Source organism: Mus musculus, chromosome 16 (genome assembly GCF_000001635.26).
Source record: "Mus musculus strain C57BL/6J chromosome 16, GRCm38.p6 C57BL/6J".
NCBI classification, from domain to species: domain Eukaryota; kingdom Metazoa; phylum Chordata; class Mammalia; order Rodentia; family Muridae; genus Mus; species Mus musculus.
This window is the reverse complement of record NC_000082.6, coordinates 91,412,089-91,426,821: the sequence shown is the minus strand read 5'-3', so window position 1 is coordinate 91,426,821 and position 14,733 is coordinate 91,412,089. Positions and strand designations below refer to the sequence as shown.

At 46.8% G+C, this 14,733-nt stretch overlaps 1 protein-coding gene across 2 annotated transcripts in view; it reads right to left on the bottom strand.

Annotated features, from left to right (window-relative positions):
- Positions 1 to 987: 987 nt before the first annotated feature.
- Il10rb (interleukin 10 receptor, beta) overlaps positions 988 to 14,733 on the bottom strand; it is a 19,678-nt gene continuing 5,932 nt past the window's right edge. For both annotated transcript variants that reach the window (XM_006522924.2, NM_008349.5), the window contains exons 4-7: positions 12,043 to 12,209; positions 7,343 to 7,490; positions 4,932 to 5,089; positions 988 to 1,944 (exon numbers count right to left, since the gene is read on the bottom strand). In XM_006522924.2, coding sequence (XP_006522987.1) covers positions 1,699 to 1,944; positions 4,932 to 5,089; positions 7,343 to 7,490; positions 12,043 to 12,209 — 719 coding nt within the window. In that variant the 3' untranslated portion in view covers positions 988 to 1,698. The remainder of the gene's footprint in view (positions 1,945 to 4,931; positions 5,090 to 7,342; positions 7,491 to 12,042; positions 12,210 to 14,733) is intronic.

Sequence of the window (14,733 nt, the reverse complement as noted above, 5' to 3'; positions counted from 1 at the left end):
TGGCTTCCCCCAACAACGGGCTGTTAAGCTGTAACCAAATACACTCTTCCTACACAAGCTGCTTTTGATCATGGCCCAACAGTAGACATCTGATTAATGGTAGGGTGGCAGTGTGGTCAGGGCTTTGCTCATCCCAGGCAAGTGCTTCACCTCTGAGTGACAGCCCCAGCCCAGGCTTAAACAAATTCAAAGTGTTTTTTTTCCTGTTTAGGGGTCTTTGATAGGTCTACTTGTATTGGTCTATCCGTCACAGATTTGGAGACATTTCTGGTCGGTGTATATTTATGGAGGTTGTCACACCTATTGGATGATATAGTTGGCTATTGACTGCTGCCATCCACTGAGTGACTAGTCTGTGCTGCCTCTGGAGCAGTCACGTTTTTACATGTGTGTCTTTAATCCTTATGTCTTTTCGAGCCCACAGACAGGTCAAACCGAGAGGCCACGGCTAGCAAATGTCTGAGCTGGGCAAAGCCCAGGGCTTCTCTGCTCTTGGAGGTATCCCAGATACAGCTACCATGAAAGATTAGGAACTTGGCTTCAGAGACTGCTAACAGGGACAAGGTGGAGGCTCATTCGTGCATATTTTTAACAGTTACACTAATGTGGCATTGTTAGTTCTTGTATGGCTTAGATCTTCAGTGTCCCCAAATCCCATATGCTAAATGGACAATGGTGGCTTGCTGTAGCTGTGTGCTGTTGGAAGGCAGTGCAGCCTAAGAAGTAGAGCCTAGCAGGGGTAAGCTAGGTCTAGGTCACTGGAAGAGTGCCCTTCAAGAGGAATCCGGGGACCACGGCCCTCCCCACCTTTCTTTTTCTGGCTGTCATGAGGTGAACAGCATCCTGCACACATCCCATTGTGATGTAATGTGCCACCATCATGGCGTGACATGCCAGCGCAGAGCCAAACAAAGGGGCGAAGAAACCCTGAACAGAAACCTTCGAAGCTGTGGTTACATTAAAAAATAAAAAACAGAACAAACCCCCTAAATTTCCTTTCTTCCTTTTAAATTGTTTACGCCAGGAATTTCGTTACAACAGCAGGAAGTAGGCTAACACAAATATACAAATATAGAATATTTACAGAACACTAATATTAATACAAAACACACAGGTAAGGAAGGAAATCTCTTTGCTCCTTGGGAATCCAAAATGTTCATGTCTGTCCCGCATGGGGCCAACCACTTTTGAGATGCGGGTGGTCTATAGGCATTCTTATAATTTCATAGTGTTTCCATGCCCCCCCCCCCCATTTAAAATATTTTTGTTTGTCACAAGTTAAATGTGATCCTTGTTTTAGTGAGCACAAAGGGCTCAAATTACATTCAGTGGCCATAAAAAATAATTATTAAAGTTTCTCTCTCTCTCTCTTAGACAGGGTCTCTAGTCCAGCTTGGCCTTGAACTCCCTGTATAGTTCAAGATGACTGTGATCCTCCTGCCTCTACCTCCAAAGTGCTGGGCTTATAGGTAGGTGCCCCCATCCCTGGTTTATATGGTGTTGGGGATCGAAGCTAGGACTTCATGTGTGCCAAGTAAGAGCTCTAGTCACTGAGCTACACCCTCAGTCCCTAAATTATTAGTCTTTATATGGCAGCAAATTCCCAAGTAGAGTGTTTAAAACCTAGCTCTTTGGTTGTGTGTACCAGTGCAGCATCAGGAAGTTCTAGATTTGGAGTTTTTTCAGGTGGCTCTCTGGTCATACTTCTGAGGTCGACGTGAGCAGTTTGGGGTCATCGTGTGGAGGTGAGGGAGCTTCATCCTTGGACTCCAGCTCCCGAGGCCCTGGATCAGACGGGGGCTCTGAGGCACAGTTGTCTTCAGGACTCTGCTTGCTGCCTTCAGACTCTTCGCTGATGATGCTTAGTTTGTCGAACACCTCGGCCTCCTCGGGGGGAGGGAAGGAGAACAGCAGAAACGTGCTGTGATGGGGGTGGCCCAGAAACTGCAGGAAAACGAAAAGACGGTTACTTAAGTGCTAACCTCCCCACTCCTGCCCCCTCCCACGTGCTCCTTCCTTTTTCTGGGCTGACAAGAATTTTATGCAAAATCTTAGGGATAGAAAGTTGCAACTGTGAAACGCAACAGTAACATTATGGCAGCTCCTTGAAAAGAGTTATCACACGACCTAGCAAGTCCTGGCGAGACTATGTTCACGGGTAGTAGGTATATTCTCAAGGGAAACGAAAGCAGGTTTGCAGAAGAGGCTCACAAGTCGCATCTACTAGAGCTAACAGAGGGCAGACAGTAGAACAAACGGCAAGTGCCATTCAGGGATGGACACACAAATGTGCAGACACTTCAGCAGAATATTATTCTGGTTTTTTGTTTTTGTTTTTGTTTTTTAGTAGAAGCTGCAATGGCTGAGCTGGGAATGATGCTTCTCACACACACTTAGGTGTGATTAGTCACCTGAGTGATCCCCGACTCCATTCTAGAGGACTAACTCCTGAACATTGTCTGCTATGCAAGTGGAACGGGCTCTGTGGATGCTTGGTGCCACTGAGCTGTGGTCTGAAATGTGACTAAGGTGTGAATGCCAGGCTGCCTGCATTTTTAACCACAACTAAAAAGGGCAGGGCAAACTTCTCTGTAAACTGCTCACTTGCTACTCTCTAATACTTCTTCCTGAAAAACAAGATGGCCTCTTAGCCTGATCCCAAGGCTGAGGGACACTCCTGGCTACCATTTTCTCTAGGAAGCAGATGTGTGGGGTGTGAGGGGGGTGGAGGTATGTGTGGGGAAGAGGGTGCACAGGCCATGGATAAATGTGTCATGGTATCTCTCATGTCTCTTGGGCCAAGTTCACTGGCACCCTCTGTGGCACTCCATTTTGACCTTTAACCTGGTAATGTCTGGTACAGTAGCCACAAGCCATGTGTGGCTCCTAGCCATTCAACATGTGGCTGGTTTGAATGGAGGGTGTCTTGTGAGTGTGAATAGTGTGTCTTGAGAGACATGAAGATTTTGCATGAGAAAACGTAAAATACCTTAATAACTCAAAAACGTATTGGTCTAATATTGAAATGATGTTATTTTGGATGTCCTGTGTTTCGTAAAACCCTGTAATACTGAGACAGGTGCTGGCTCAGCAGCGCCATGTTGGACAGCTCCATCCAGCTTCAGAAATTCAGTCTCCCTGAAGCTGAATGTGCCAAGTTGTTATGTACTCTGCATGGTGAGTTGGACTGGGGTGCGGGGGTGTGGGGGATGTTAGTTTGCTCTGCAGCTTCCTTTCTCTTCACCTGATCATGTTTCTCTACACCCCAACATCCCCCTAGCTACTGTGAGGCCCGCTGGCCTCTGAGGTGGGGGCTCAGTCCCATAGGACCCTTGCCTGTACCTGCCTGGCTTTCACCTGCTCTTCCTTCCTGTCTGACCAGTTTCTTTGATGGGGTAGCCAAGCAGGAGAAATCCCAGGGGAAGACTTTACTTTCTGGTTCTTGGGAAAGAAAACACCCTTTACCCAGAGCCTAGGGCCTGTATCTCTTTGTCCTTGCTCCAACTAACTTCACACCAGCGCATCCCTGAGATTCTCCACCCCTAGGTGCTGCGAAACTTGCTTGCACTGCTGTCCAGAAATTCTCTCTGCTCTGAAACTCTACGGTCCCACTTCCTATGTCCCACTTCCTAGCTGTGGGTACTGTCCTGTATTACCTATGGTCCCTTCATCATGTCCCCAGCTTCTAGGAATTCTGGCAGCTGAAATTGCTCATAGTGGGGTTCCTTAAAACCCCACAGAGACAGATGCTCCCAGCCAACCATTGGACTGTGCACGGGGACCCCAACACAGAAAAGACTGAAGGAGCTGAAGGGGTTTGCAACCCTATCAGAAGAACAACAATATCAACCAACCAGACCTCCCAGGGCTCCCAGGGACTAAAACCACCAACCAAGGAGTACACATGGAGGGACCCATGACTCCAGCTGCATATGCAGCAGAGGATAGCATTGTCTGGTATCAGTGGGAGGAGAGGCTGTTGGTCCTGTGAAGGCTCAGTTCCCCAATGTAGAGGAATTTGAGGGCCATGAGGTGGGAGTGGGTGGGTGGGGAACATCCTCATAGAAGCAAGGGGAGGGGGAATGGGATAGGGAGATTCCAGAGGGGAAACTGGAAAGGGGATAATATTTGAAATGCAAATATATAAAGCATACAATTAAAAAATACAAAATAGATAAATAAATAAATAAATAAATAAATAAATAAATAAAACCTCACTGAGTTGGGGAATCTTCTCTAGGAAGAACTGTATATCAGACAAGTTTGAGGAGTCTCATGGAGAAGGCGAACGATGGCTCGTCTATCCCACACTGAGAAGGAAGTGCTCTGCTTGGCAGATCTTCCCGGGTGCTCAGACATCAGACTCCACTTGTGGGAATATGGCACATTGTGGGAGAGGCAAAGGGTGCTGACACAGGAGGAGCACAGGGTGGAACGGGCCCTGCAGCATGTGTGTGGAGCAGCCAGACCTTCAGGCTGGTGGACGGCTCAATGCCTGCATGCTAACTAAGCTTGATGCATGTGTGATCCTGCAGGTCTGTAAAATATGTGTCGGGGGAAAAACACCAGGGAAACTTCATAGTCAATCACATGAGGACACTCTCAAAGCAGAGAGTAGAGCTGTGAGCCCAGGCTGGACCCTCTGCAGCAGCTCAGTGCAGGCTAAGCAGGCTAATTCTTCACATCAAATTCTGCTCCCTCTTTTCCTGCCAGAACCATTACCTATGAACCCAAGGACTCGATGCTCCAGGCAGTGAAGAAGGTGCTACCCAGGTCAGGGGTGGAGAGTTCTGGAACAAACCTTTGCTGCTTTGGCATTTGGGAATAGGCTAGCATATGGACATGTATCATGTATGCTCTTGGAGATCATGTTGCCCAGTGCTGGACAGCCTCAACCTTAGAGAAGTCTTGCCTCCTTCCACTCTGCCTACCTCCTTCAGGTGCTGTGGAAGAGACGTCCCAGAACGGAAGGTATGCTTGGTCTTCTTATAAATGAGCCACAGCACGACAAAGCAGCCCAGGAGGAAGAGGAAGACCACCAGGACGGAGACTATGAGGATGATGGCCACAATCCAGGAAGGGGTTATTTCTGGTGGGGACAGTGAGGCAGGTTAGACTCTTGGAGCACACACAGGTTGAGTTATAGGGATCACACACCCAACGTGACCCAACACAAAACCTCAGATCAAGCCCATCTGGCCACACTGGCCCAAAGGCATGGCTGTTGGCTGGAGGGTCGTTTTGATGGGTTTCCCCTTTTTTCTGCATCCTCTTCACAGTGTGGTTTCTGCTATGAAGGGGATGATAAGCAAGATCCGGTTTGCTTTACCTGTTTGTAGAGCAGCCAGAAGCCTGCCTGCTCTGGATGGAAAGATAGACGAATGGATGGATGGATGGGTGGATGGATGGATGGATGGATGGATGGATGGATGGATAGATGGATGAGTGGATGGATAGACGGATGGATGGATGGATGGATGGATGGATGGGTGGATGGATGGATGGATGAGTGGATGGATGGATGGATGGGTGGGTGGATGGATGGATGGATGGATATAGATGGATGAGTGGATGGATGGATGGGTGGATGGATGGATGGGTGGATGGGTGGATGGGTGGATGGATGGATGGATGGATGAGTGGATGGATGGATGGATGGGTGGATGGGTGGATGGATGGATATAGATGGATGAGTGGATGGATGGATGGGTGGGTGGGTGGATGGATGGATGGATGGATAGAAGATGGATGGATAGATGGATGGATGGATGGATGGATGGATAGATGATAGATGGATGGGTGGACAGATGGATGTACGGACGGATGGATGGATCGGTAGATGGATGGATGGATGGATGGGTGAGTAGACTGATGGATGAATGGATGGGTGGATAGACTGATGGTTGGATTGAGCATTTGTATGGGTGAGAGTCTGGGAAGAAACTGTCTCATCTTCCACCTCCATCCTTCCCTCTTATGTCCTCCTGTGTTGGCATTTCCACACCCACCAGTCTCCTGACCAACCCACCTCACTGTCTGCAGATTGGAAGAACTATACCCTGTCCCTGGGATCTTGTTTCACACTGCACAGCCCTTTGCCCCTTTCTGTCTCAGCAGAGGCTGTTTGTAGTTTTCCTGATAAATGGAGGATCCAGAGAGCTGGCTGGTGTGGCTGCTAGGAAGAATCTGACAACATGAGGTCACCTCAGTTCCTGAGAAAGCTTCAGGCTCTTACTCATCCTCTAGTGTGGCAGGGTGAGCCAGTGCTGCTGGGATCTCTCAGGTCTGGGTGGTGGGACAAAACAGCTGTTTTCCTGGTATTGTGGGTAAGGACACACCTGACTAATGGGGACATTCTCGTCAGGATAAGTACAGAGGGTGAGGGCAAGAGACTGCTTTCTAGTGTGTGAACTACACAGCAATTGACGGAGCCTGAAGTTATTCCCCTGGCTGTAGATCTGTTTGACTTTATTATTGGCAGACCACGTTTTATTTTTTTATTTTTGTTTTAAGGATCAGGACGCGTCAGGCTATCTTTGGAATTAGTCCGTAGGCAGAGAGTTAAAGATGTGATCTGGAGATATACCAGCTTGTCCTCAGTTCCATCTTTGTCCTCCACTAGCCAGGTGACTCTGGGCAGTCGGAAGAACCTTGGGGTCTTCCTTTTCTGAATCCCTGGGATGTCTAAATGAGATTTTAAAAATCCCTGAAAAATGGGAGTTTGTCAAACAGCTTTTCTATTTCTTTTTTTAAAATAAAAATGTTTGGATCCTGTCAGGAGACAGAATGTTGTTCTGTGGGGTAGAATCCAGGGATGCACATGATAGATCACTGAACCATACCCTAAACTACTATTCTGTTAACACACAGTGTGGAGAACACCCTGGTAGACCACTGTATCCTGGACCACGTTTTACAAGGGGTCTCAGTACGTAATGGTACTATCTGAGGTCACTGATGTTTTCCAAGCTCCCCCTTCCCAGTCATTATGTGTCGTCAAAACTGGAGATGCAGGGAAGGAAAAACAAGATGTGGCCAGGCTCAGTCTCTGCTGGGTATCCATGTGAGAACCAATTAACCTACTTCAGAGAGCTGGAAGGACAATAGAGCATAGTAAAGGTAGATTCATCGAGGCATCCTGCAGCGCCCTGGACTGGCGAGAGAGAGCCAGCGTCCTCAGCATAGGGCACCTTGTTTGGAGCATGAAGCAGGGTCTGGAGACCATGCAGACAAGGAGAAGGCTGATCTCTGACCTGTGGTGCAGTTGGAGCTGACTGCCATGGTGTCTAGGGCCCACGGAGCTCTGAGCAGGCAGTGACAGGCTGTCCCCGTCTCTACTCACCGTCATTGCCTGTCCGTTCACAGATGGGTTCACTCCACTCTCCTGTTCTGTTCTGGTCGAGAAGAAACCCTTGAACTTGAATGCAGTAAGTTGTCCACGGCTCCAGGTTCCGGAGGACCTCAGAGTCGTACGGAGACACAACTTGAAACTGGAAGGGAGACAGACATAGCAGTGAAGGATGTCGCCCCTCTCTTTATTTTCCTTCCTCATGTTCTATGAACCTTTGTGTTTTAGGAATATCAGAAAGAGGCACTCCCTGGCTGGAACTCCTTCCAGCTTCTGACACATGTTGTATCCCAAAGAATAGGGCAAGACCAACTGTGAAGCAGGCTAACCATCTTGTGACCTCAGTTCTGTTGCATGGGTGGCATCGAAAGCATCACACTTCCCTTTAAAAAGATACTGTACCCAGTTAAAGCAGCCGGGCTCTTCTCCCCATGAGGCCCAGGGTGCCATTCTTACAAACAGCATTCTCCTTGGGGATAGGTGACACCCGCCACCTGTACAGATTGCTCTAAGGAAACATGGAGTGGGATTTCCTAGTAGATATTCATATCCTTGCTGTCAGACAGGCGTGTGAGACACCTTCGGGATGTGGCAGGGCACACTGGCTAGGATTCACACCGGTCAGGTCACCACTAATGCTACACTAGGCACACGTGGCTGTGACTCTTAGTAGGAGCAAGTTCAAAAGGAGGGGGTTTGCCAAATTGGATGCAGATACATTGAAGACATGGCAGGGGAGAATTGGCTCATCCAGATGACTGAGGGTTAAATATTCCCCAATTGTGATCCCCTGGACGAGTAGTGGGCAGTGCCCTCAAAGGGGTTTCCATGGTGTTGTTCATTAACTAATACATTCAGTTAAAAGAAAACCAAAAAAAAAAAAAATCACTTTTAACTGGTTGAACTACATCCCACAAAACTGCATGTATTTACACCTGGAAATGTGACCTTATTTGGAGGTGGGCTCTTTTAAAATTTAAATTTATTGCTGAGCATGGTGTCTCATAACTTTAATTCCAACACACACACACACACACACACACACACACACACACACACACGAGAGAGAGAGAGAGAGAGAAGGAGAGTGAGAGAGAGAGAGAGAGAGAGAGAGAGAGAGAGAGAGAGAGAGAGCTTTAAAGGTGATATTTTTTTAAAAGAATAAACGTTTGGACATATTGGTAAGTATGCCCGCAGGGAGAAAGTCATGTTAAGAAAATGGCCAATATCTAAAGTCACTCTTTGAAGCCAAGCAAGCTTTCAAGAGTTAAGGAAAGGTATGGCATGAATCCCACATCTTCAGGGGAGCAGCATGTTGATCTTGAACTCTCAGGCTCCAGGAGTGTTGGGCAATAAATGTCTGTGTCGGAGCTACCTAGTTTGTAATTCTTATAATAGGAATCCTAATGAGGTAAGAGGAACCATGCACAGTGAGGCTTCAAAGTGCTCCCTGTTCTGCTCCTCAGTGAGGCTTCCACGTGCTCCCTGTCCTGCTCCTCAGTGAGGCTTCCACGTGCTCCCTGTCCTGCTCCTCAGTGAGGCTTCCACGTGCTCCCTGTCCTGCTCCTCAGTGAGGCTTCCACGTGCTCCCTGTCCTGCTCCTCAGTGAGGCTTCCACGTGCTCCGGTTCATAGCACGTTTGTGACCCTTGCTGTTTGGGGTTCCTCATATGTGTGTCTAGGTGGGCTCTGATTCAGGCTTTTGCTCTCTTCAGGATACCCCTGCATTCTTCCCTGATGACTATCGTCCTTAACTAGTTTCCAATACCAGGAACTCATAGCTAATGATACGCTTCTGAGTTTCAGTAACCAAAACAGCCTGTCAGTATCCATGGCAAGAACTGCATTGTATCTATTGAACCCAGGAAGAGACTGACAACTCCCCCAGATAAACAAAGCACCACCAATGAAAGACAAAAGAAACAAACAAACCAACAAAGAAACACCACCGTCTAGATTTTACTTCTGTTAGTCAATGCCTCTCAAACCTTGTAATGTGATTTTGAAGGTGAGGTGAGGGTCCTTCTCAAATCTCTTGGGGGTTTCCTCTCTCTTGTCCCTTTATTTCTTGACTGATCTGTTTTCATGCTTTTTCCCACCAAAACAATGGAGTTCTCCAAAGCCCTCCACTCTATCAGTTTGTGGAACTGATCTGTCAGCCTTTGAGGGATGTTAGCACTTTAGGAGGTAGTGTTATACAACGGTGTGGGGAATGAAGGAGGAGTCAGCGGACTTTCTAGCATTTGCACATCACGTGAAGCCCAAGGACGGACATGTAACCAAATGCCAGGGCTGTGGGTGTATTCTAGATAAGGAGCTAAATATAACAGGGGTTTTGCATGTCACGCCTGGTGAGAGAGGCACTCAGCCACAGTGACTACAAAACTGGATCCTTAATTAGACAATGCTGATCATCCCTGGGGTGTAATGAATGGGGTCTTGTCCTTGGGTTCCAGGGCAGGGATGTTGCGCTGGTGAGTGATTCTGAAACTAGATATTTTGTTTTGCCTCTTAGGTATGTTCTTCTTGGAGTCTCGACCGTGAGCAAAGCCACCTCTGGCCAAGGCAGATGTCCTACATGCCTTGGTCTAAATATGTGTGTCTTATGATGAGATTTATACACCAATGTGATGATAGTAAAAGGGAAGACCAGGCTGTGGTAAGGTGAACAGACTCCTACCAACTGTCCTTGGAGTTCTACGTGTGTTCAAGCATGTGTACACATGCACACGCACACGCGCACACACATGCGCATACATTAGTGAAGAAATTAAATCTTTAAAAAAATGTTTGAGTTGGGGTCTTCAGGAGGAGATTGCCAAGGGCCCTCATGAACACCATTAATGATCTTCTGAAAGAGGCACCAAGGCATGGTTCATCCCTTTGTCCTTCACCTCGGCCATCAAAGGGTGCAGCATCAGCCATTACCCTAAGAAGCGAAGTGGGCTAGCCTTCATGGGACACTGGACCTGCTACTGTGCCTTGACCTTGGATTCCTCTGCTGCCTGTAGAACATCATTCATAAATTATCCACTCTGTCACAGCAGCAGGAATAGACTACAGCACAGCTCCAAGCAGTGGAAGGTTTTTTTTTGGGGGGGGGTGTAGGGGGTGTGAAAAAATTAACTTGATATTTGTGTTTCGTTCTCCTGTGTGTGTGTGTGTGTGTGCCGTTCTACCATCCTAAGACAATAAACACAAGTGAGCTTCCTCTCGGACTTATGAGAAGGAACTGATAAACATTAACTGTAAATACTTTATCAGCATATATGCCAGTTTAGGTATTCAGCTCAGAAGCACCGAGTGTGACCAAAAATAAATAGATCTATCTTTATAAAGAGAAGAGAGTCTCATATTGTTCCAGAAAACAGGAGAAGCTTGGCTTTTGTCAGCAAATGCCACCGCAGTTCAGCGAACTGGCACCTACTTCCTGTTTCTCAAATGAAGTGGGTTCTTGTGCCCACTCTGTGGACCTAAAGAAGCCGAGGTCATCGATGTGATCAGAGCACTGTGGTGACAGAGGAAAGATTCCAGCCAGACTTTTTGGTATTAAGCTTTGATTTCAAAAGAATTGTCCTGTGAGCTGGCGAAATGACTCAGGTTTGGAAAGGCCTGGTGACTTGATCTCAAGGACTGTGGCCTGCCCTTCAGCATGAAGAAATAAATGTAATAAAATTTCTTGTAAAGTAATTGCTCCCTAAAGAAGAGAGCAACGGGAAAAAATGGATAGGAAGGGTAACAGAAAATAACAGTGTCCTTAGACATCTTGGGAAGTGGGAGGGGCTATACCCATGAAGTGACTGGCTTGTGCTATTGTGGGGGCTATGGGATGAAAAACTGGTCATTCAGCTGGTCACATGGCAGCTGACAGCTGGTCACATGGCTGCTGACCCCAACTTCCCCCAGCCAAGTGCTGACAATGCCCTGTTTCTTCTGCAACTTCCTTTCTAGGAGAGGGAAGTCTGTTGTGTGGACTTCGTCCTAAGGGTCTGCCCCGTGTCTTTTCCAGAGCTTTTGGCTTGCAGAGGGGCAGGCTTTAGTCCCTCTGGACAAGAAGTGCTGCTACTCTGCAAGACTCTGACCAGTCATATATGTGTGCATGCATAGATGTATGCACACCAATTTGTGTATATGTGCATGCATGGATGTGTGCACACACCCATATGTGTATGTATGCCTGCATGGAAATGTGCATATACATCAATATGTGTATGTATGTATACATGGATGTGTGCACACATCAATATGTGTATGTATGCATGCATGCATGGATATGTACATACATCAATATGTATATGTATACATGCATAGGTGTGAGCACACATCAATATGTGTATGTGTGCACGTCAGAGGTTGGCATCAGTGCCTTCCTGCGTCACTGGCCACCTTGTTTTTGAAACAGAGTCTCTCCCGGAATCTGGATCTCCCCAAAGGACTAAAACAGCAGACCAGTGAGATCCCAGGATTCTCCTGTCCCCATCTCTCAGCACTGTGACTACCGCTGCGCATCCCTGGCTTTAAACTTGGGTGTTGGGGAATCCAAATTCTGTCCCTCATGTTTGCACAGCAAAGACTTTACCCACTGAGCCTTCCCCGCGTGGTCCCTGGGTGCCCATTCCTCTCTCTCATCACAGCTTACCAAACTGAGCGGAGAGCACAATACTCATGTCAGATGCACTCGAGAGGCGGCCTTACCTTCTCATTAGTCCCATTTTTCCAGTATTGCACTCTGTAAGCCCATGAGTCATAAATGTTCTTCAAGGTCCACGTCTCAGGCTCATTCTCAATTTGTGGGGCTGAGAAACGCAGGTGTAAAGACTCAGCAAGGGATTCTATCTGCATCTCAGGAGGTCCAATGATGGCTGAGTATAAGAACACACCAGAATGACAATCAAAAAACCACATTTTAAACACTTCACTCGAACACGAATTCCTCATATATATGTGCAACTATCTACTGAAGGATAACGCTGGCTCTTGATACACCATCTACAGTGCCTCAGGAGGATGGATGGATTTTTTTTTTTTTTGCTTGTTTCAAAAGATCCAAAATCCTTTGTCTGTAATAATTGAATTAAATCCATTTATGTTCACAGTAATATCTAATAAATTTAGGATTATTCCAATCCTATTGTTTTATATTGTTTGTAAAAATGGCATTTTTAGGGAGGGGTCATCCCAGTACGTAGCCTAGGTTAGCCTCAAACTTTCGATCTTCCTGCCTAAGTCTTGACAACACTGTTGTTACAGACATGACATAAAGGCATGTCACCATCACCATGCTTCACACACAATCACACACACACACACACACACACACACACACACACAATATGTTTTTACATTTCTTATTTTATTAAATTCTTCTCTTTCTCTTTGTTTTATGCCTTCTACTGGCTTGGATTCTTTTTCATTTTCTAGCCTTAAAGCTACAAATGATATTTCTGTAACTGTAGGGATTACTCATAAATATTTATCATCTAGAACTATATATAGTTTACAACTTTTCTTTTGCTTATGTAGCTAGGCCCTTCACCCCTTCTCCATCTCCATCCATTCAAACGTCACTCTGGGGAGCCTGTATACTGTGGCTCTCTGGTAAGAATATATTCCTCTTTCCTGTTGATTTTTCCACTTTGAGAGCCGCATTCACTCTGTACCGTCAAATATCTGCCTCTTGGGTTGCTGCCAGTCTTCCTATGAGTCTAGAGCACTCGATGAGGGCAAGACTTTGTTTTTGTTTGTTGTTGTAGCTTCAGTGCTAAGAACATGCCTCGCACACAGTAGGTGCTCAAAAATAACCACAGAAGGAATAACAAAAGACTCTGAGGAAGATTGGCCTGTGTTCTCCTCTCTGACCATCGCCACTCCTGAGGGGGGCCTCTTGCTAAGCCACAGGGGCCTGTGTCAGCGTCTCTGCTCTCTCACTTTTACACGTGTAACCTTGAGTCATGCTCTTTGATCTGAGTCTACAGAGAACTGGCTTCCCTGGGACATAATGTAAGACTTAGAACCAGCCAGGCCCAATAAGAAATTACTACAGTGGAAACTTATCTATCAAACGGTCCCCAACTTATAATGGTTGTGTGAAAGATACTGGCAGGAAACAGAGACTGACCTTTGACCTTTGACCTTTGAATTGCTATATCCCCTCAGTTCAAGGAAATGGCTGTAGTCTGTTACCTCCCCATCAGTCATGGGATCAGGAGGGTGTGGCATGGCAGGCTAGGCGTGCCAAATGCACTCTTGATTTATGGTATCTTCTGCTCGAGATGGGTTTGCAGGAACCCTTGGTAACCACTGAAGACCGGTTTAGTTTTAGAGCCTGACTCTCAGTGAACTGTCTTTTTGCAACGGTCATTTCCTTCCCTTGTTTTCAGAAAGGAACATTTAGCGAAGAAGACTAACTGGCCATTTCCAGGTGCAGAATTCTAAGTTTGGTGCTTGTCCTAAGACAGAACTGGAAAGAGAACAAGGGACTTTCGCCTCATTCTGTCTGAGTGAGCATCTCTCTGTGGAAGCTACAGAACCCACCTGTAAGGACCTGTATAAGCCCTGGCCCCCAGACCCGGGTATTCCCTCTGATGCCCCTGGGAGGGCCTTATTTGAGCTTTGTCCCTGATGTTTTTGTAACCTCTAATTCTCCCAGATGCTTGATGGCAGCTTAACTGGTTTTCAATTCCTGATACTTTAAACATGTGCATCTCAGGACCTCTGGGTCCCCCTAGCCTCCACTTCTAACCAGGGTATCTTCTTTCCAAAGCTTACCAGCCAGCCTCAGCAGAGTCTACCATCAGTGAGTGTATTTCTTCCACCCTTCTCCAGGACAGTGGTCTCTCTGCACTGGGCTTTCTCTCTCTGCATCTACCTCTCTCCACTTCTCCCATATTTTAAAACTTATTTTGCATTTTATTTTTAGTTTAGGTGTATGGTGCTTTGCCTGTATGTATGCTCTGTGTACCAGGTGCTCAAAGCGGCCAGAACCGGTGCCAAATCCCATGGGACTGGAATTATACACTGTTGTGAGTAGACTTGTGGGTGCTGGGAATTGAACCCAAGTCCTCTGGAAGAGCAGCCAGTTCTCTTAAGCGCTGAGCCATTTTCCAGGCCCCTATCTCTTGGCTTAATTCATAGTCTCACACTGACTTTCTTCTAGAGTTTTCCATTCCCTCATTAACAGCACTGGCCTTAATTTGCCATATTTGTGAGTAGCGAAGCCACCAAGTTTATATTCATTTATTTTATTCAGCACATGTGTATTTTCCTCTGCTTCATCCATGAATCCATGAACTTACAGACACAGCATCCCTGCTGTACCCCACGCTTCATGGCACGGACCATTTCATCTGTAGGCCTACTAAACATTCTTACTGATGGGGACAGAAG